Source organism: Sander lucioperca, chromosome 5, assembly GCF_008315115.2.
Source record: "Sander lucioperca isolate FBNREF2018 chromosome 5, SLUC_FBN_1.2, whole genome shotgun sequence".
Taxonomy (NCBI): Eukaryota; Metazoa; Chordata; class Actinopteri; order Perciformes; family Percidae; genus Sander; species Sander lucioperca.
This window is the reverse complement of record NC_050177.1, coordinates 31885533-31908805: the sequence shown is the minus strand read 5'-3', so window position 1 is coordinate 31908805 and position 23273 is coordinate 31885533. Positions and strand designations below refer to the sequence as shown.

Here is a 23273-nt window from a genome sequence, read left to right as displayed (position 1 = left end):
GCTCTCTGCCCGCTGTCTCCAGTTTGATGATTATGGTGGAAGAGTAGTGTTGGAACATCAGCTCCTCTTACGTTACGGGTGCAATGTAGCCGTCCAGTAGAGTTAAAATACTTCTATTTTAGGTATATAATATATGGTCTATTGGTGAAGCATCATTAATCACTTTGAGGGAGGGGGGGGGGGATACATTTTGTCCCCACTGGGCATAAAAATAATTCAGCAGAGGCAGGGACATGTAGACCAGAAAGAGGGCAATCCCACGCATCCCCCTTTTATTTCCTTGCAGCTTCCAGCATGAAGCGTATCCCACAATCCACTGCAACATGAGGTCACACAGGTCAGACGCCGCCTGTGCTCTAGAGACCCGTCGACAAATGTGAGTAGATATTTAAATGTATTTTTAACACCGCTGCTTTTTCTGTGTTGATCTGCGAGCTGCAGTCAGGAGAAAGATGCTTTTATTGTTTAAATTTGGAGATTTTCTTCTCACCCAAGAGTGAGAGAGAGGTACATGTAAAGGTAAATGTTGGACAAAAACAAGCAGTGTAAATAAAGTATTAAGGTAGTAAATATAACAGCTAAATGTACTTAAAGTATGAAAGTAATATGTGACACAGAGGCCACTTGGAGAGATACCTGCTGCTGTACCAGTTCCTGATCTTTAGCTCATTAGATGGTCAGTTAGCTCCATCTAGTGGACAGATAGTAGAACTCCATCATCTGATGGGGGACTTCTCTGACACTGACTGGGTGTGTGAACAGGTTGGACTGGTTCTGACGTCTCTCTGACTCTGAAGTTATGAACTGTGACGGCGTCTTCAGATCAAATGCACATCGACACCAGGACTGACGAGGGACAATGAGCAGCTTCTTCTCTCCCAGTGTTTCCTCGACACATGAAGGAGGAAAGTGTCTGTAAAGTGACCTGAAGAGACTTCAGCAGGTGAGAATCTGACCAGAGGAATCTGGAAATGTTTGATGAACACAATCACTTTGATTCAATCTGTTTAACTGGACAGAAGAAATGTTTCTTTCTGGGTTGTTCTTCAGATTTTTATAGATAGACTATGATTCTAATGAGTGTCCATCTGAGTTAAAGGAGAGAGGTTTGAGAATGATTAGCATGTATTACTGTTGGTAGTTCTCAGGTCAAAACAACATCAGAATGTTCTCTGAGTTCACATCAGTGAAAAACAGGGAGGGTCAAAACTGGTCGGACAGCTTTGATCAACTTGGCCGTGGTACATTTGATCCTAAACCCAGTTGTACTTTGACAGTGAGTTGTTTGTACTTTTACTGCATTACAGAATTACCATAAGATCATTCTGTACTGCAGTATAAGTACCAACAAATAGCTTTGTTCTGCCTTGAAATTGTTACTTTGATAAAAGCAGAAAAGTATTATCAGCAAAATGTACTTAAAATATCAAAGTAAAATGACTGAGTGCAGTAAAGTGTGTGTGTGTGTGTGTGTGTGTGTGTGTGTGTGTGTGTGTGTGTGTGTGTGTGAACACGCAGGGTTGTTCGTGAGAGAGTGAGAATGAGGAAGATGTTAATGTAACTACGCAGGTGGCTACACCACAAGAGTTCAAGATGGCGAGGGAAGCCATGAGAGTTGAGATTCTTTGAAACTTAAGCATACGTTGTAGGCATAAGGTATAAAATTGTACTTCTTGTACGGTACTTCTATTACTGCATTATAGAAGTACCGTGCCAACATTCTGTACTGCGGTAAAAGTATCAATACACAAGTTAAGTTAAAGTTTGGCTTTGAAATTATTACTGTGGTAAAAGGAGAAAAAGTATTATCAGCTAAATGTACTTAAAGTATCAAAGTAAAATGACTGAGTGCATTAAAGTGTGTGTGTGTGTGTGTGTGTGTGTGTGTGTGTGTGTGAGAACACGCAGGGGTGTGCGTGAGAGAGTGAGAATGAGGAAGATGGCAACGTAACTATGCAGGTGGTTACACCACACAAGAGTTGAAGATGGCGAGGGAAGCCATGAGAGTTGAGATTCTTTGAAACTTAAGCATATGTTGCAGCCATAAGGTATAAAATTGATAATGCAGCGCCTAGGTTGGCATGGAGTTGAGATAAGTTGTGCTAACATCTGATCTGTGCAGTCAAAGACTGTGTGAGTGTCAGGAAGGACATGTAGATGTGTTTGTGTGTGTAAGAGAGGGCGTGTCTGTCATCAGTGAAAAATGTAAGGAGTGTCAGAACTGGTGGGAGAGCTTGGTGATACATTTACTGTAACTAAAACACAGCCATCTTCCAACACTGAGACAGTCTTGGTTTGACTGAAATACACACACATACACACACACACACACACACACACACACACCTACCTTTGCTTTTCTTTTTCTTTTTTCTTTGTTCTTTGAGGATCTATGTTGGAAAAAAGAGTTAACGTACCGTGAACCGCTGCCGGCAGGCAGCTCCTGCGCACCGCCCATTGCGAGTCCACTGCGCCACTGATTTAAATCCACATGTCCCTCTCAATTGTCCCCTTCTCTCTGGGCCAGTATTCCGTATCTCCTGAGAGAGCTCCAGCCAGCGTGCAGCGGGGTCTGACAGTCCAGGCAGAAAGCCAGTGCTTTCGGGCAGGCACTGCACCGCTGTCACGGCATACTGTGGAGCTGCTGAATTCTGAAACAGTCGTACTAAATTTGCAATTAGCCATCAATCTTTGTAAAATGGACCATATTTGAGCTTTATATAGTTGATTTCTCGCATAAAAAGTCTCAGAAGTGAATTTAGTAATGCAACAGCAGACAAACAATGTATAAAGTGTCTGAGATTTGCGCAACCTAGATTTAGAAGACTAACTGACCTCAGATCAGTTAGTGGCCTATGTAAATTTTGGGGCGTTACAAAGATAGAAGGTAGAGCCAAATGAGGAGGAGTGGAGGAGTTGACGTCAACTTTTAGCTTTGTTCAGATTTGCCCGTTTTCAGAGGCAGTTTCAAATTGTGAGATTTTCAGAGGAAAGAGGTATCAATGGGATTTTGAGGTTCTATGTATGTCCTATTTACCCACCAAACTGTTGTTTTTTAACTATGACAAATCAGCTTTGCATTCTATCACCCCTTTAAATAGGAAGTAAAGCAATGCAGAAAAGAGTCCAAAATAAACACATTAGAAGAATATTTTACCAGAAGAAACAACACGTTATTTCTGGGTTGTTCTTCAGAGTTTTATAGATAGACTATGATTCACACCGCTGCTTTTTCTGTGTTGATTTGCGAGCTGCAGTCAGGAGAAAGATGATTTAATTGTTTTAATTTAAAAAGTACCAACAAATGACTTTTTTGGTACAAGTTAAAGTTCTGCCTTGAAATTCTTACTTTGTTAAAAGGAGAAAAAGTATTATCAGCAAAATGTACTTCTAGTATCAAAGTAAAATCACTGAGTGCAATAAAATGTCCTGTGTGTGTGTGTGTGTGTGTGTGTGTGTGTGTGTGTGTGTGTGTGTGTGTGTGTGTGTGTGTGTGTGTGTGTGTGTGTGTGTGTGTGTGTGTGTGTGTGTGTGCGTGTGTGAGAATGAGGAAGATGGCAATGTAACTACGTGGGTGGCTACACCACACAAGAGTTGAAGATGGCGAAGGAGGACTGAAGGAGGGAAGCCATGAGAGTTGAGATTCTTTGAAACTTAAGCATACGTTGAAGACATAAGGTATAAAATTGATAATGCAGCACCTAGGTTGGCGTGGAGTTGAGATAAGTTGTGCTAACATCTGATCTGTGCAGTCAAAGACTATGTGAGTGTCAGGAAGGACATGTAAATGTGTTTGTGTGTGTAAGAGAGGGCGTGTCTGTCATCAGTGAAAAATGTAAGGAGTGTCAGAACTGGTCGGACTCTTGGTGATACATTTACTGTAACTAAAACACAGCCATCTTCTAGTCGTTTCCTGTATATCGGTAGTTTAATTTAAAAGAAATATAGACACTTTATGATCCATTTCTGTGTGAAAGGGATTTGCGAGCTGCAGTCAGGAGAAAGATGCTTTTATTGTTTTAATTTGGAGATTTTCTTCTCACCCAAGAGTGAGGGAGAGGTACATGTAAAGGGAAATGTTGGACACAAACAAGCAGTGTAAAAAAAGTATTATGGTAGTAAATATTAACAGGTAAATGTACTTAAAGTATCAAAGTAATATGTGACACAGAGGCCACTTGGAGAGATACCTGCTGCTGTACCAGTTCCTGATCTTTAGCTCATTAGATGGTCAGTTAGCTCCATCTAGTGGACAGATAGTAGAACTCCATCATCTGATGGGGGACTTCTCTGACTCTGACTGGGTGTGTGAACAGGTTGGACTGGTTCTGACGTCTCTCTGACTCTGAAGTTATGAACTGTGACGGCGTCTTCAGATCAAATGCACATCGACACCAGGACTGACGAGGGACAATGAGCAGCTTCTTCTCTCCCAGTGTTTCCTCGACACATGAAGGAGGAAAGTGTCTGTAAAGTGACCTGAAGAGACTTCAGCAGGTGAGAATCTGACCAGAGGAATCTGGAAATGTTTGATGAACACAATCACTTTGATTCAATCTGTTTGACTGGACAGAAGAAATGTTTCTTTCTGGGTTGTTCTTCAGATTTTTATAGATAGACTATGATTCTAATGAGTGTCCATCTGAGTTAAAGGAGAGTGGTTTGAGAATGATTAGCATGTATTACTGTTGGTAGTTCTCAGGTCAAAACAACAGCAGAATGTTCTCTGAGTTCACATCAGTGAAAAACAGGGAGGGTCAAAACTGGTCGGACAGCTTTGATCAACTTGGCCGTGGAACATTTGAGTTGTTTGAACTTTTACTACATTACAGAATTACCATAAGATCATCCTGTACTGCAGTAAAAGTATCAATACACACAAGTTAAAGTTTGGCTTTGAAATTCTTACTTTTTAACTAGTTTTATCAGCTAAATGTACTTAAAGTATCAAAGTAAAATTACCGAGAGCAGTTAAAATGCCGTGTGTGTGTGTGTGTGTGTGTGTGTGTGTGTGTGTGTGTGTGTGTGTGTGTGTGTGTGTGTGTGTGTGTGAACACGCAGGGGTGTGCGTGAGAGAGTAAGAATGAGGAAGATGGCAATGTAACTACTAAGAGTTGAAGATGACAGTATGAACAATCATGTCAATGAAACCTAAATTAGCTGTTCTAGCTGTAGCTAGTCTGCATTACAACTGCACATGACGTGAGTTGTCTGCCAGGGTAACCACGACATATATGATTACGTTTATGTTACGGTTCAAGATGGCGAGGGAAGCCATGAGAGTTGAGATTCTTTGAAACTTAAGCATATGTTGCAGCCATAAGGTATAAAATTGATAATGCAGCACCTAGGTTGGCGTGGAGTTGAGCTAAGTTGCACTAACATCAGATCTGTGCAGTCAAAGACTATGTGAGTGTCAGGAAGGACATGTAGATGTGTTTGTGTGTGTAAGAGAGGGCGTGTCTGTCATCAGTGAAAAATGTAAGGCGTGTCAGAACTGGTCGGACAGCTTGGTGATACATTTACTGTAACTAAAACACAGCCATCTTCCAACACTGAGACAGACTTGGTTTGACTGAAAGCTGTTTACACAGTCCATGTGTCAACTGTCCCAGAGACTCTGAGTCCTTCGATGGACCTGCTCAGTGTGTCTGATGGAAAGAGCTGAGTCACTGTTTTCTACACTATTTGTGACATGTTAGAGAGGAATGAGAGACTAATAAAGTTCAGCGCAAATTCTTTCAAATAACCCAATCACTACTCTTTCTTCTTAAATCAATCAATCAGCTGTTTAGAGGCGTCACTTTTTAGTTAAACCAATCAGACTTGGCCATGGAATTCAAGGACCAATCACAGGATTACAACTTTGCTTTATCGTTTTTTTCCAACTGCTTACACACATGTTTTCAAAACTATGTCTCCTTTTTTCAAAACTCTACACACAATTCCCAAAACTGCACACACAAAATGTCTCACATCTCCTTTAAAATGAGACACTGCATTCAAAATACCATAAACACATCTCAAAATCAAGCATGTGCATCTAATGGCAAACACTTTTTTCATAACAGTAAATTTTTGGATATACCATGTACACACTGTTGTTCTAAATCTAAAGCTGTGCACACTTTGAGAACTGTCAGACAGACGTGGTAAAGACGGTGGAGGCCTCGACTCCAAAAGAAAGACTTTGCTAAGAAATTAGCAAAGTCTCGATATAGAAGCCTCGATAGCGGCACAGATAACACTATTTAACACCACTTCTTATTTTACTCAACCACAAAGTACTGAACAATCGTAACAACAAGTGGTAAAAGTATAAACATGTTTAAACACAATGTTACATATTTTGACCCAACATACTGAGTCGGGTGAGCCGAACCCCTTAAAAACTTAACAAAGAAATACAATATCACGAGTGATGCAATAGAAATACTTACCGGCAATTTCCACTGGATGCGGAACGTCTGCGGACCGGCTCCGCTGCGGAACGGCTACGTGCTCCGCCGTCCGTCAATACCCACCAGGTCCGGATTTGTTGCGTAACGACTGCAGCCAGCCGACCACGAGATCTCGCGAATTCACGTATGTTCGTGCGATATAACAGGATGTAGTTTCTATAAACAGAACCACAAAACCAACACCAGTTAGTTTCCATCCAGAGGAGTAGAGGGGAAACTACTCTGAGCTGTGTTTTCAAGGTGTAGTGCAGGGAAATATGACCTGCCGTGAGCACGGTGTATTTTATTTTGAAAAGTATCCGGATGTTTTATTTTGTTTCTGTGCTCGACTTCCTGTCCCGCACAATCTGAATTGTGCTGAATTGCTGCGGAGCTCTCCGTCGTCCGTCAAAAATAGAAGCTCTGCGTATCTGCTCCGGAGGGCTGCGGACTGACGGAGCTGGGACGGAGTCGGGACGCAGACGTTCTGCAGTCAGTGGAAATACACACATTGACTTTAATGGAAACCTAATGACTCCGTCGACGTTCCAGAGACGTTCCAGAGACGTTCCGCAGACGTTCCGCATCCAGTGGAAATTGCCGGTTACTCTTCTCATTAACGCACACTCTGAAGAAAGATGCTGCTCACAACTACAATCCAACTGACCGACTAACTCTATCCTAGTGCTTATTAACTGTGTGACGTCATTTATAATATACCAACCAGCACGCACTTTGGCTCCCCTGTTACAAGCACTGAATAAACGAGAGTATACGTGAAACCTAAAACACAATATGGTCAACTGTACTAAATAATAGCAACACTAACATAACTTTGGAGCCTTTACTACAGCAGCACTAAGAAACGTTCACATGTTCACAACATGATCTACTCTGAGACAGATCCATTTATAGTATTCATCCTGACACTCAATTCTCAAAATAAGACTTATATGATATTATTGATATTATTATAAAACAGAGCTAATTAATTAATGTAACTAGTTAAAAGTATTATTTTCAACTTAAACTACTTTTCATTAGTCAGCAGCAAAGACCTGAACCAGGACCTGAACCCAGCTGTGTGTCCATGAAGAGTGACCGGTCTAAGGGCGGCCTTATTCAGTTTAAAGATGGACAAGCTGCTGATGGAAGGTAAGAATTTGAAAATGAACTTTGTTATTATCTGCCTCTCCTGAGAAGAAGACTCCAAATTTGGTCCAGAGTTTCGTAGTCTGTTGTAGACTCAACGATATAATGTGTCAGCAGTGACATCACAGTGTACACCTACTGTATAAATAAATAAATAAAATTAACTTCTTACTTTATTAGTCAACAAAGCAACGACTGAGATGAGACAGCATCTTTCATCAGATTACATTTTGGTGAATAGTTACTCATCCACTGTCTTTGTTTGTATCAGGATGCAGCAGCAGAAACCAGGACCTGAACCCAGCTGTGTGTCCATGAAGAGTGACCGGTCTATGGGTCGTCTTATTGACTTTAAAGATGGACAAGCTGTTGATGAAAGGTAAGAATTTAAAACTTTGTTATTATCAGACTCTCTTAGAGTTTCATAGTTGAGGTTCGGCGATGCCACAAAATGTGGTTTTGATCTGATGCCCAGTGATACCAGGACCAGAACCACCAAACAGATTAATTGATTTAAAGAAATGCCAATAAACCAGATCAGAACCTTTTTTGGAAGTAATTTAATAGTAGTAATTGTTGTGGCCAATTTGGATGTGTGTGCATGTTGGTGTGTGTGGGTGGTAGGTTTGTGTGAATGGGTTGTTCGTTAGGTTACGTCACCTGCGCACCTGTGTGTATGGGCTAATCAGCCAGGGTAGAAGGGAATCACAGGTGAGCCAGTAACGAGTTTTTGAGTCTAGGAAGCCACACAGTTTTTCAACCTCAGCTCTGTGATAATGATGGTTTTTAGATCTCGTCTGTTTGTTTTTTAATCTTTCAAGTCAGTCTTTTGTATGTGTTTTTAAATACATTTATACAATAAAGAATTAATTACACGACGATGGAGGACCTCATTTTTTGCAACAGCAAGAGTTGGAAATGGCTTCAAATTCCCTGTAGTGGCATTTTTTGTCGACAGATTGCCACTACAGTAATAATAACACTACATAAACTGTAAAACTGTGTTTTGTTGGAGAATAGTTTAGTTTGGATAGGGTTAACTGTAACAGTTATCAACTCGTAATCCTAACAGCCACCGTGTTCAGGATCACCAGCTGCTCTAACAACAGGAGCTAACCAATGCTAACCATGCTAACCATAATGGAGCTGTTTCCAAATCAATATTTGTTAAATCAAATGTAGCTCTGCTGACAAAGTGATACAGGACTGGAATTAATCTGTTAGTGTGAGGATGAGAAATTACTCATCAAACATTACTGAAACTCACTTATTATTTATATTTCAAACACACAACTCATGAAAGAGTCTGAAGTCTCTAATGTTTATTCTGTACTGCAGTACAAGTACTAATACACACTGTCAAAGCCTACTGCGTTAGTACAAGTTAAAGTTCTACTTTGAAGATATTAGGCCTACTGAGTTAAAAGTACACAAGTATTATCAGATAAATGTATTTAGTGTATCAAATAAAAGTATAGAAGTATTATCAGCTAAAGTCATTAGTTCCACTTCCCCTCAGCCCTAGATATTATGTTACAGCCTATTGTTTTTTTACAGTCATGAGCAGCAGAGTTGATGTTGCTGATCTTTAGCTCATTAGATGGTCAGTTAGCTCCATCTAGTGGACAGATAGTAGAACTCCATCATCTGATGTGTGACAGCTTAAATCATCAGTGAAAAATGAAGGATGTGTCAGAACTTGTCAGACTACTTAGATCCACCTGGGCATCATGCATTGTATTCAAACCACAGCCATCTTCCAACTACTGAGACAGACTTGGTTTGCGTGTGCCTGAAGGAAAGAGCAGCTGATTCACTGTTTTCTACAGTATTAGTGACATGTTAGAGAGGAATGAGAAACTAATGTGTCCTGTGATGAAAAGCTTGTTATAGTAACAGAGGTCATGTCTCCCAGCAGGTGAGGACTCTGCTATGAGTCAGTGTGAGGACAGAGAGGAGGGAGCCCCTCCCTCTAAAAAGCCCACTCTGTGTGGGGACCATGACAACCAGACCAAAGCTCAGAGGTGAGATGATGATGGACTCTTCTCCATGTTAGAGCTCAGCACTCACATCACTCCTCCATCATGATTCACACTGAATATATATGTATACAATATGAAATACTAACGTGATTAGTATTTAATATTATATAAAAAACAAGAGACAATGATGAGTTACTCATCCACTGTCTTTGTTTGTATCAGGATGCAGCAGCAGAAACCTGAACCTGAACCCAGCTGTGTGTCCATGAAGAGTGACCGGTCTATGGATCGTCTTATTCAGTTTAAAGATGGACAAGCTGCTGATGGAAGGTAAGAATTTGAAAATTAACTTTGTTATTATCTGCCTCTCCTGAGAAGAAGACTCCAAATTTGGTCCAGAGTTTCGTAGTCTGTTGTAGACTCAACGATATAATGTGTCAGCAGTGACATCACAGTGTACACCTACTGTATAAATATATAAATAAAATGTACTTCTTACTTTATTAGTCAACAAAGAGCCAACGACTGAGATGAGACAGCATCTTTCATCAGATTACATTTTAGTGAATAGTTACTCATCCACTGTCTTTGTTTGTATCAGGATGCAGCAACAGAAACCAGGACCTGAACCCAGCTGTGTGTCCATGAAGAGTGACTGGTCTATGGGTCGTCTTATTCAGTTTAAAGATGGACAAGCTGCTGATGAAAGGTAAGAATTTAAAACTTTGTTATTATCAGACTCTTATTATCAGAGCTTCATAGTCGAGGTTCGGCGATGCCACAAAATGTGGTTTTGATCTGATGCCCAATGATACCAGGACCAGAACCACCAAACAGATTAATTGATTTAAAGAAATGCCAATAAACCAGATCAGAACCTTTTTTGGAAGTAATTTTAATAGTAGAAATAATAACACTACGTGAAGAGACCAAAACAACCCAATGTATGTGTGCTGGTTCCTCCTGCTCCATACTCCTCCTACCTGTCCTCCTCCCCTTCATCATTTTCCTCCTCCTCATCACCACCATGACTGGACTTAACTAATAACAATAGAAACAGTAATAAACTTGAATACGTTGCATACTGTATTTACATACAAAACAAAAGACTACCTGCTCCAACAGTTTTTTCTTTTTAATCTCATCTCCAGTTGTCAGTTTTCTCTTTGTAACCAACAATTCAAAACTGTCTGTAACTTCAGAGGGAGGTGACACGGCTGAGGGTCAGGCTGAGCCAATCAGATATATAAATATATATATATATTTTTTCAATATATTTTCATTGAGCATCAATAATAATACATAGCATCCACAATGGGACAGCAGAATGACATAAAAACAATGCTCAATGTTTTTCTGGAGCAGTGAGAGGTTGAAAATGTCTACAAAGACATCTTCCAGTTTATCTGCACACACCTTAAAGGTGCTCTAAGCGATGTCACATGTTTTTTAGGCTACAACATTTTTTGTCACATACAGCAAACATCTCCTCACTATCCACGAGCTGCCTGTCCCTAGAACACACTGTAAAATGTGGTCTCTGTAGACAGCCCAGGCTCCACAAACGCCAACAAAAACAATATGTGCCAACCTAGGAGGTTGAGTTGTTTGCTTTTCTTTTAACCAATCACAGTTGTCTTGGGCGGCGCTAAGCTCTGGACGCAGCAACGGTGGCTCTGCAAAATAGTCTCGGGAAGAACTTGTTTTGGTGGAACATTTGCATCCCGCAAAAGAAAAAGCCACATTCAATATTAAAGGGATACATCACCGATTTAGTTTTAAGCTTTGTATCAGCAGAAACACGGTAGTATTTTTGAATGACCGTGCTTCCCTCCCTCATGTCCCCCTGAGAGGGGAGATCTCTGGATTGTGGGTCTGGAAAAAAATGATGCCGTAAAACGACGATTTTTGCATCATCGGAAGGTTTTTGCCCAGAGGCAAAGGACTACAGCCAGTACTAGGAGCTATTTCTGCATAGCCCATAGTGGGTTGGACTGTCGGCATTCTCCGAAATTTCACGAACCAAAACGAGAGTCAGCCATCTTGAATCCTCGTGTAGCTTAGTGGCTTCTCAGCATCAAAACTTTAGATAGATAGATTCATTCATCCCGAAGGAAATTTTAGAACAACAATTATGTGCATTCAAACTACCGCACATGTGTACCACCGGGATACATTGGTACAGATCAGAGAATATGCAGGACACTTTATTACAGACGGAATACTCGACACAGCTTCGCCCGCCGGCTATGGAGACCAGCGGTGCTGCTCAAATCCTCTGGTCGGTAAAGGGACATCATCAGCGGAGAACGTTGAACGAGTTTGCCGGTGGAAAATAATTTTTTCATTAATCCTGCTTGCAAGTATCTGCTCATTAGACAACAAACTGGACTACATGTTTCGTAGGTCGATCGTTCGTTTTTATATATTTTAATTGTGTAACCAATTGAGCCACGGTGAAACGTTGTTTCGTGTATATGGTTGAAATGAGAATAAAACACACTAAAGTTGAGTTGACTGTCTCACTGTCTGTAACGGTAGGCGTGGCTTGGGAGTAGACGCTAAAGCAGCGAAGCAAGTGCATTGTGGGATTTGGTGTCTTTCATCCACATGAGCCAAAAACACATTTTCTGGCTTTTCTCGGCCTAGAAGCCACCAATTTCTAAAAATAAATTCACATTTCTACTACATAAGTGACCAAATTTAAAGATATATTCATCTTTCCAACGGTGAAATATCCCTTTAAATGAAGTTAACTATTGACACAATACAGTAACGTGAGCTATTTAAATTAGCTGATACATGGTTAAACCTCATTGGCTCTTACCAGTGTAATTCCGTGTGTACTTTGTCCACAGCAATCCCACCAATCTTTCCCAAAATGTCCCAGTTAGATAGCAAATGCCGTAAACATTATTTTTAAATCTTTACAATCATTCCCTAAAAGAACCAAGGAGGCCTGCCTTGTTGCACGATCTTCATTTTTTGAAAACTTGCCATTTTCAGTTTGTAGCTCGCTAGATTGTAATGTGTTGTTTTTTCCCGTAGCAAAAGGATTTGGAGAACGGCAACACAGCGATCGGAAGGTGAAGGGCACGCGCCAGATGTCAGGCAATTATCCTGGAAATATACTTCTATTGATCCAAACTACTTCACACTGCTCATAGCTCTCCAGAGCACATACCTGACTTCTTGTACTTCCAAAATCCAAAAACCCTGAGTTGTAGGCATTTGTCAATATGCTACATGTCACAATTTGGATTTTAAATTCCAGAATTTATCCAAATGACCTTTCAATTTGGACTATCTAAATCAGGAGCACCATCTACAATTCCCCCAGTATTGTTTTCTCTCTACACCCCAGCCTACTTGCGCACGATCAAAGATAAAAAACAGACACAGTTTAGCTTACCGGCTGGTAGCATGCAGCTAAAGACACTGGGTAACATTTATTCATCAAAGTTGGAGATGATGGAGAAACAACAGAACTGGAAAATTCTCCTTCTCCCCTGAATTCAATGGTGTGGGAACATTTTGCCTTCCCTGTGAGTGAGTAATGGAAACAAACAACGAAGATAAAGCATGTTGGCTCCAAACAAATCCTCAAACTAATGGTGTATTCAATTGAACCTCTTTAAAAAGAAAACTGTTGTTGTGAAGTACCCTTCTGCCATTTAGTGGCTCATATTGTGGCATTGCTGTCCCTGTTAAAAGAAGTTTCTTTTGATTTGGGAATGTCCGTACAGTAATCCTTGATATGATGTCATTGATGCATTTGGTGATGTAGCCAATGGCCGCATCCATGTCTGTATCTAAACTATTGACCTGAACCACATCACACTCCATTGTGTTACCTCAGTAGCCACAGTTCCCATTTTGTCATCACCAGGACTGTGCACAGATCATTAAATGTTCTTCACTTGATGTTTTCTCTACAGAGTTCAGCAGGAGAGCTCAGAGAGCCTCGGTGGTCAGTCTGACCTGCAGCATCAAACAGACCTGGACTCCATATTTATGGTGTGTACATATTAAAATAAGGTTTTCATTACTAACCACAGATTAAATGATAAACTACCATTCAGATCCCAATAGTCTCCATGCTGCTCTTTTCAAACCAGCAGGCCTTCAGACTGAGAGGTGAATCACATGTTGAGTTATTTAAACTAAATGTTGAGTTTATCATTCTGTTCCAGCTGTTGGAGGAAAGCATCGTCACTTTTGTTAAAAACGAGCTGAAGAAGTTTCAGAAGGTTCTGACTCCAGATTACCCAGAATACTTAGAGAGTCAGAGGGAAGATAAGAAGGTTTTGGATGGTGAGGATGAAGAGCAGAGGAGGAGCAGCAGAGAGGCATTTCTGAAGATCACACTGCACTTCCTGAGGAGAATGAAGCAGGAGGAGCTGGCTGACTGTCTGCAGAACAGTAAGAGGATTTTAATAGATTTAAAAATGGGACATTTACTAATGTCTGAGAATATGCATTAAAATATATACTTATTCTTTGAGGACATCTAATGTTGAAATATATTATTTGACTTATTGATCTTCCTTGTTTGTGTTGTTTCAGGAAGTAATTCTGGAGTTTGTCAGCGTAAACTCAAGACTAACCAGAAGAAGAAGTTCCAGTGTGTGTTTGAGGGGATTGCTAAAGCAGGAAACTCAACCGTTCTGAATAAGATGTTCACAGAGATCTACATCATGGAGGGAGGGACTTTAAAGGTCAATGAAGAACATGAGGTCAGACAGATTGAAACAGCATCCAGAAAACCAGACAGACCAGAAACAATAATCAGATATGAAGACATCTTTAAAGCCCCACCTGGAAGAGATGAACCAATCAGAACAGTGATGACAAAGGGTGTGGCTGGCATCGGGAAAACAGTCTTAACACAGAAGTTCACTTTGGACTGGGCTGAAGGCAAAGCCAACCAGGACATCCAGTTCATATTTCCATTGACTTTCAGAGAGCTGAATGTGCTGAAAGAGAAAACGTACAGCTTGGTGGAACTTGTTGATCACTTCTTCAGTGAAACCAAAGAAGCAGGAATCTGCAGGTTTGAAGAGTTCCAGGTTGTGTTCATCTTTGACGGTCTGGATGAGTGTCGACTTCCTCTGGACTTCCACAACACTGAGATCCTGACTGATGTTACAGAGTCCACCTCAGTGGGTGTGCTGCTGACAAACCTCATCAGAGGTAAACTGCTTCCCTCTGCTCGCCTCTGGATAACCACACGACCTGCAGCAGTCAATCAGATCCCTGCTGAGTGTGTTGACATGGTGACAGAGATCAGAGGATTCACTGACCCACAGAAGGAGGAGTACTTCAGGAAGAGATTCAGAGACAAGAACCAGGCCAGCAGAATCATCTCCCACATTAAGACATCACAAAGTCTCCACAACATGTGCCACATCCCAGTCTTCTGCTGGATCACTGCTACAGTTCTGGAGAAGGTGTTGAAGACCAGAGAGGGAGGAGAGCTGCCCAAGACCCTGACTGAGATGTACATCCACTTCCTGGTGGTTCAGTCCAAACTGAAGAACGTCAAGTATGATGGAGGTGCTGAGACAGATCCACACTGGAGTCCAGAGAGCCGGAAGATGATTGAGTCTCTGGGAAAACTGGCTTTTGAGCAGCTGCAGAAAGGCAACCTGATCTTCTATGAATCAGACCTGACAGAGTGTGGCATCGATATCAGAGAAGCCTCAGTGTACTCAGGAGTGTTCACACAGATATTTCAAGAGGAGAGAGGACTGTATCAGGACAAGGTGTTCTGCTTCGTCCATCTGAGTGTTCAGGAGTTCCTGGCTGCTCTTCATGTCCATCTGACATTCATCAACTCTGGAGTCAACCTGCTGGCAGAAGAACAATCAGCATCCCTGCTGCCTAATGCCTTCAGAGTCAAACCTAAAATAAAACGTCTCCATCAGAGTGCTGTGGACAAGGCCTTAGAGAGTCCAAATGGACACCTGGACTTGTTCCTTCGCTTCCTCCTGGGTCTTTCACTGCAGACCAATCAGACTCTCCTACGAGGTTGGATGACACAGACAGGAAATTGCTCACAGACCAATCAGAAAACAGTTGAGTTCATCAAGACGAAAATCAGTGAGGATCTGTCTGCAGAGAGAAGCATCAATCTGTTCCACTGTCTGAATGAACTGAATGATGGTTCTCTAGTGGAGGAGATCCAACAGTCCCTGAGTTCAGGAAGTCTCTCCACAAATAAACTGTCTCCTGCTCAGTGGTCAGCTCTGGTCTTCATCTTACTGTCATCAGAAAACAATCTGGACGTGTTTAACCTGAAGAAATACTCCGCTTCAGAGGAGGCTCTTCTGAGGCTGCTGCCAGTGGTCAAATCCTCCAACAAAGCTCTGTACGTACACACACAACTATCCAGATTAAATGCAGTTTTTCTTTAATTAGAATTAGTTTTTGTTTGTTTGTATCTGTGTTCTTATCTGTTGCTGATTCCTTTTCAGACTGAGTGGCTGTAACCTGTCAGAGAGAAGCTGTGAAGCTCTGTCCTCAGTTCTCAGCTCCCAGTCCTCTAGTCTGAGAGAGCTGGACCTGAGTAACAACAATCTGCAGGATTCAGGAGTGAAGCATCTGTCCTCTGGACTGAAGAGTCCACACTGCAGACTGGAAACTCTCAGGTTCGTGTTTAGTTAGGACCTGAGTAACAATGCAAGTTAAAGCAACATTGTGTAACATTAAAAATATTTTTCCCTACAGTTTCATTTACTTCTACACTGCTATCATAAATATTGATATCTCTACACGTGCATTTGTTATGATTACATTACTTGTAATCGAAATCTAGTGAGTCAACAACTCTGCTAACAGAGCCAAAGGTGCAACAACACAAGACATAGCAAGCCAGCTAATATTACTAAATAGTCCAACAACAAGAAGGCCAGCTCGCTGCCCTGCTCTTTTTTATTTCGCAAAAGTCTCTGCAACGTCTAAAAGCAAGTCAGAGTTGTCTGGCGGAAGCTCAGCTACTCTCTTCTGTTCTCTTTTTAGCTTCCTTTACTCTTTTCAGCTTACCTTCGCTACACCCTGAGGAAGGCTCAAGCTGATGTGACGATCCCCTTTTTGACAGTCTTACTACGTTGTGTATGTGGATCTGCATCTGCACATGGGGAAACCAGACTGAATTAGGATAGGCATGTCCACATCACAGACATAGAAGCCCACAGCTGAGAAGTTATCAGGAGTTCTGCTCTTTATTAAACTTGTTTTAACTGTGATCGTATAGTGAAAATTGTTATTTTTAACAAAAGTTTGACAATACATGTCTTACAATACCTTGTCTCTCTCACAGTAAGATATAACATGAATAAATTAAGTTTTAATTTATTTATGTTAAGTTATTTATGTTACTAACTTTTTGGCCTTTTTGCCATATAAAAATACAGTATATGAAATAGTATAGTGTCTTTGACACCGGAATGTATCTTCTCCAGTACCATTACACATTTTTCACATAATTAAAGTCAACATCAAATACAGTGACAGTTACTTGCCCATGGGGAAACCATACCAAATCAGGATAGGCATGTTGACATCACAGACAGAGACATAAAAGTCCTACACAATGCACAGTAAGTTAGAACGGCGGAACAGCATTAGAAGCAATGCAAAATAGGCTACATTTAGCATTCAGCTCTGAGCCTAAAATTAGTGACTCACTAATTACGCCTGGTTTGTACAGGCAGCTTCAACAACAGCAGGAAGGAGCAATTAAATGCATTCCCAGTCAAAAATCAATACTAGTGTAAACCTACTTCCTTATCCAGCTGCTGCAATAAATATTCAGAGGAGGAGAAATCAGTCTCCACAAAATCATCTGATTATTTATTTGTGCTTTAGAATGTAATCACTGCAAAACAATTATAAAATAAGGTTTATTTGTCTCTCTACTGGACAATGAAAATTTAAAGTAGCTACACACCATTAGTTCTTGTTGTGTACAGCTGGACTGTAAAGCCCCACCCATTTCTAGCACTAAGGGTAATTTTTATGTATTGCTCCCGGGTTGTGGCCAGGTCGTACCTGAATTGTCATGACCGTGTGTGTGTGTGTGTGTGTGTGTGTGTGTGTGTGTGTGTGTGTGTGTGTGTGTGTGTGTGTGTGTGTGTGTGTAGTCTCTCAGGCTGTATGATCTCAGAGGAAGGCTGTACTTCTCTGGCCTCAGCTCTGAGCTTCAACCCCTCCCATCTGAGAGTGCTGGACCTGAGCTACAATCATCCAGGAGACTCAGGAGTGAAGCTGCTTTCTACTTTACTGGAGAATCCAAACTGGAGACTTGACATTCTCAGGTATCGACGGACGAACACTTTTTTTTTTTTTTTGTCACTAACTGAGAAACGCTGGTTCATGTTTAATGGAGGATCTAAGTGAAGGAGTATTACAGGGGTTCTCAATCGTATAACACAAATACTGATTTTTACTCAAGGTCGAAGGTTTGAAATGATTCGATTGGCATTAACAAAATAAGATGTAATCAACTTGCATATCAATTTTATGCAACATACATTTAAGTTGAGTACTCACTTTTCCTAATCAACTTTTGTAGCGATACAGGTAGCTGAAATTGGTACCAGTACCAAACGGGACCTTTTTTGGTAGCTTACAAAATAATTAAATTAAAGCGTAACTCTCGCCAAAATGCAACCTAGGGTCTTTTTTGAATGTACCTGAGTCAAACTTTCGTTTAAAAGCATATTTAGGACGGAATCGCCAATTTTAAGATTCATCGTATTCTCGTTGAACATGAAACTATGCTTGAAGTATCACCAGGTGCTCTACACCTTAACAAAAGCATTGACAACATTGTTTGTTGTTGTTTGTGTAACCAGAGTTTACACTAAACTGAGTTTTACTAAAAAAGGTTTTGAGCAACTCGCGTTAGCAGTTGTTGTTTACACTATCCGCCATTTTCCCAGTCAAAAATAGACAATCTCTGAATGTGAATGAACGGACTCCATAGGAGGAAATGGTTTTCAACTACAAGGTCAATATTGTGTTTCACTAAAAACAAAACAACGAATTATCCGTGCATTTATATGGAACTAAGCTTTTGGAGCTTTCCATCTTTACTCTCCTCCCTCGACTATTTTTGACTGGCTCGATAGATGGCGACCGGAAGAACAACAGCTACAGTGAGTTGCTCAAAACCTTTCTTTTTAGTAAACTCTGGGTACACAAACAATGTTGTCAATGCTTTTGTTAAGGTGTAGAGACCCTGGTCATACTTTGAGCAAAGTTTAATGTTGTGTCGAGCCTTCTTAGTGTTTTAAAAATAGCTATTTTGAGGCTAGCATAAAAGTGACCCTAGCACTCCCATTCAAACGGCCATTTTACCGAAAAACTAAGATACAGTAAATCTTAAAAGTGGCGATTCTGTCCTAAATATGCTTTTAAACGAAAGTCTGACTCGGGTACATTCACAAAAAGACCCTAGGTTGCATTTTGCCAAGAGTTACGCTTTAAGTTAGAAAAATAAGCAAAACCTTTTTATCCTATTTACATGTCATTTATTTAGACCATTTTACACGCAAACTAAATAAAACCCCTCCAAACTTCCAGCCTGTCAGTCTGTCACCAGGGCATAGAGAATGCTGTTGTGCATGTCTCAGAGTAAAGCCGCCTACACATGATAGGCGGCAAAACCGTTCTGCGGTGGTTGTTCCATTGATTTCCTACGGGGAAGGCGGTGGCGTCCAACTATGTACTGTGCTACCCCTGGCATTGCAGATTTGCCGCTTTGTGCTGCGCTCAACGTTCAAATTATTTCAACTTTGACCTAGTTGCCGCTGATCTTTCGAAGGTGCAACCAATAAGATAATGGCATGTCATTACCTAGCAATTGGAAATAGCTTCCTTGCCACCCTTGATGACCTTTACCTGCGCTGCACTTTGCTCTCTGTGCTTTGTTCTGCGCCCTACCTAGCGGTGCGCAGAGAGAAAATTGCGTATCATGTTTATGGGGCTTCAGTGTAACCACACTGTGACAGCTTTAGCAGCATTGCCCTGAGTTTGACTTGAACAAGCTGCAGAGTCGACGTAGTCTCACTCTGTCTCATTTCACACTATGATGGTTAAACCTTGAAATTATCCACAGACCTGGAGTATGAAGTTGATTGTGTCTTTGTTTCTTCCTGCAGGGTGGACCATGGTGGACCGCAGAGACTGAGACCTGGTGTGAGGAAGTGTGAGTGTGTTTTAAGTTTGCTCTAAGAGAATTCAGCTGTGTGTTACACTAGTTTAACCCCTTCCTGGCACTGGAACCATAATATAAGATGAGGTTACTTTCTATTTCAATGTTTTACTGAACAGGATGCCGAGAGCTTAGCAGTTGATGGTGAATTGGCTAAATCTCCCTTTACCAGTGGATGTTATTATTATAGGCATAAGTAATTATAAAGAAATAATCAATAAACCACTGTTGAACTACCCAATACACTATGAGCTATATCGGTATTTCCCCAGAAACAAATGTCTAGATTGCTACCAATACATTTCAAACAAGTGTCCTCTAACCCTTTTTCACTTAAATATGAAACTTTGGCAGTTGACTTAAATTTTACAAAGGTAAGTTACCCTATAAAATAAAATAAAAGTCCTTTCTTTCTCTCACAAGAACACACCAGTTACCACTAACCAGATTCAACTTTTTAAATGTTCCAAATGTAACAAAGTGCTTGGGTTTTTAACCTTTAGGGCTCATAAGTTGGTGCAATAAATCCTTGAATCCTTTTTACACCAGACTGACTCAACTTTTTAAAAAACGCAACCCCATGTAATGCTGCGGTGGCCAATCATGTAACCGGAGATCAGACTTGTCAGTGTGTTTTGAGCTCTGGTTTGAGGTGGTGTGAGAGTCCCGTACAGGAAACAGGAAACATCACTGCCTCTGAGGGGAATAAACTAAACACAAGAACTGAACTGTTTCCTCCAACAACAAAGCACTCGCTGGTCTCTTTTCTTTCTCTCTCTCCTCTCTGCTTTCAAGAGCACTGGAAAACAGTAATTGTGAAATATAAAGTCTACTTGTGCTTTGTTTGGGGTTTAAGAAAACAACAGGATGTTACACAAATGGGCTGTTTCAGTGACACTCCCACTGCGGAGAATCACCGGATCGCCCTGTTTCTTAAAGCGTAACTCTTTCGCCAAAATACGACCTAGGGTCTTTTTGTGAATGTATCTGAGTCATACTTTCATTTAAAAGCATAATTAGGACAGAAGCGCCACTTTTAAAATTGACCGTATTTTCGTTTTCGGTCAAATGGCCTTTTGAATGGGAGTGCTAGGGGCACTACTATGATCACATCAAAATCGCTATTTGTAGAACACTAAGAAGGCTCGACACAACATGAAACTTTGCTCCAAGTATAACCAGGGTGTAACTACCCTGGTCATGAAGGAGTCCACACTTCATACTGATGTCCATATTCACCTTTATTCCTTATAGAAGTATGATGGAACACCATGAAAACGTGTTCGCCTGGTAGACCAGCAGTAGAATAAAACAAAACAGGAGCTTAACAGTTCGCTATTCACTGTCGCCATTTTTTCTCCTCCGTTCGCGCTTCTCACCAAAACATCCAGCCCTGAATCTTGTAGCTTACCAAAATAAAGGTCGTTCGTACTGAATATACCAAAAGACAAAATACAACTCAGTTTAACTCATAAAGAACTCAAAATTCAGTGAACAATGTTTTATAATAATATATAAAACTGAAAACACCTAGCAATAGTACAGATCACTTATATTAATTTTCGGTGTTGTCATTGCAACAAATATACACTTTCCAGCGTCAGCTACACTCCCACCAAATTACCTTTGATTAAATTAATAACCAAAAGAAAGGTAAAGTTTAACACATTACACACTCTTCAAAACGAATCAATGGTAATTTCCAAGCACTTTGTTAAAGATCACTCAAAGAACATCTGCAAACCTGAGCAATATGGTTAATCAACAGTGTACAAAACTCTTCAGTCAAATTGACATCTAAATATCTCCACACACAGTTGCATGTTATAATATCAATTGGGAAAACTGATTTTCCACACACAAGTTAAACTTGATTCCCTACACTAAGAAAGGGATACACGAGTGACTGACTAAGTTAAGAGGCAGATGGTTAATTTTTTTTTTTTTTTTTGATTCAGCTTCTCTCTACAAGAACCACTAACTTTTGAATTGGTCGTTCAACAGTGGAGGGCTTGCTGAGAGCTCCTTTTCCTAACTTCCGCTCTCCTATCTGAAGCATAACTCTCCAAACTAGTCCGTCATCATCCATACGAACCTCAAGAACTCTGGCAAGTTTCCATTCATTTCGAGGGAGCTCTCCTTCCTTGACAATCACAATATCCCCAACTTGCACATTGCGTCTTGAAGCATGCCACTTTTGCCTAAGAGCGATGTTGGCGAGATATTCCTTTCTCCATCTGTTCCAGAATTGTTCCGACAGATATTGCACTCGTCTCTACCGCTTTCTGGCATACAAATCTTCCTCTACAAATTTACCCGGTGGAGGCAGAGGAACAGAGGATTTCATGGTAATCAGATGGTTGGGTGTTAGTGGCTCTAAGCTTGTGGGATCACTAATACTGTCAACAGTGAGTGGGCGGTTATTTACAATGGACATGGCTTCATAAAGGAATGTCCTTAAAGAACCATCATCCAACCTTCCAGCACCATGTGCAATGACTGAGCATAACACACCCCTGACCGTCCTGATCTGCCGTTCCCATATGCCTCCAGCATGACTTGAGCCTGGCACATTCATGAGGAAGTCACACTGCTTATCTGCCAGATATGCATTTACTCTTTCTTTGTTTACTTCGTTTAGAGCTCTTTCCAATTCATTTCTTGCTCCCACAAAGTTGGATCCTTGATCTGATCTAATATGTCGAACAGCTCCACGGATGGCTATGAAATGCCGTAAGGCATTGATGAATGCATCGGTCGTCATGTCTTCCAACATCTCTATGTGGACTGCTCTGGAGCATAGGCACGTGAACAGGAGACCATACCGTTTGTGTTCCTTGCGACCCTGCTTAGTATAGAACGGACCAAAACAGTCCATGCCGCAGTAGGTGAACGGTGGTGAAGAATCAACGCGGTCTGTGGGTAGATCTGACATCCGTTGTTCTTCTGGTGGCCCACGAGCTCTTCTACAGCGAACACACTGCCTTATGTGCTGTGCTACTGCCTTACTACAGCCAACAATCCAGTATCCATTTGCTCTCAGTTCATTGAGGGTTTGTCCTCTGCCCTGGTGCTATGTTTTATTATGATGGTGTGCAAGGATGAGCCGTGTGACAACACCATCTCTTGGAAGAATAATTGGGTGTCTCAGATCGAGAGGAGCAGATGCTCTCCTCAGTCGTTCTCCCACTCTCATAACACCATCTTGGAGGAATGGGTCAAACTGATACAGTTGGTGGTTACAAGGCAGCTTTCCTGATTCCTGACTGAGTATATGCAACTCTTCTTTGAAGGCATGTTGTTGTGCTAGCTTTATGAGAGTGAGTGTAGCCCCCCTTCTTTCCTCCACATTTAAGGGGGTTGACTTATTTATCCTCTTAGCTAACCGTTGAATCCGAGCAATGACGTTTACCACTGTGGTCCATTTTGAGAAACGTGACAGTCGCTCTTGAGACTCAACTTGCCTTGCAGCCTCAGTTT

At 41.1% G+C, this 23273-nt stretch overlaps 3 protein-coding genes across 3 annotated transcripts in view; all 3 read left to right on the top strand.

The window, feature by feature from the left end:
* The window catches only part of LOC116038066 (NACHT, LRR and PYD domains-containing protein 3-like), a 1733742-nt gene that overhangs the window by 1010034 nt on the left and 700435 nt on the right, over positions 1 to 23273 (top strand). Inside the window, exons 8-12 of the mRNA XM_036001598.1 lie at positions 7864 to 7971; positions 9797 to 9904; positions 10176 to 10283; positions 13513 to 13591; positions 13768 to 13996. Of these exons, the coding sequence (XP_035857491.1) occupies positions 7864 to 7971; positions 9797 to 9904; positions 10176 to 10283; positions 13513 to 13591; positions 13768 to 13996 (632 nt within the window). The remainder of the gene's footprint in view (positions 1 to 7863; positions 7972 to 9796; positions 9905 to 10175; positions 10284 to 13512; positions 13592 to 13767; positions 13997 to 23273) is intronic.
* Positions 1 to 23273, top strand: part of LOC116034665 (NACHT, LRR and PYD domains-containing protein 12-like) — a 575637-nt gene that overhangs the window by 382193 nt on the left and 170171 nt on the right. The window lies entirely within an intron of this gene.
* LOC116054954 (NACHT, LRR and PYD domains-containing protein 12-like) overlaps positions 613 to 23273 on the top strand; it is a 752812-nt gene continuing 730151 nt past the window's right edge. The window contains exons 1-2 of the mRNA XM_036001613.1: positions 613 to 943; positions 4317 to 4497. The gene's annotated coding sequence lies outside the window, so the exon portion shown is untranslated. The remainder of the gene's footprint in view (positions 944 to 4316; positions 4498 to 23273) is intronic.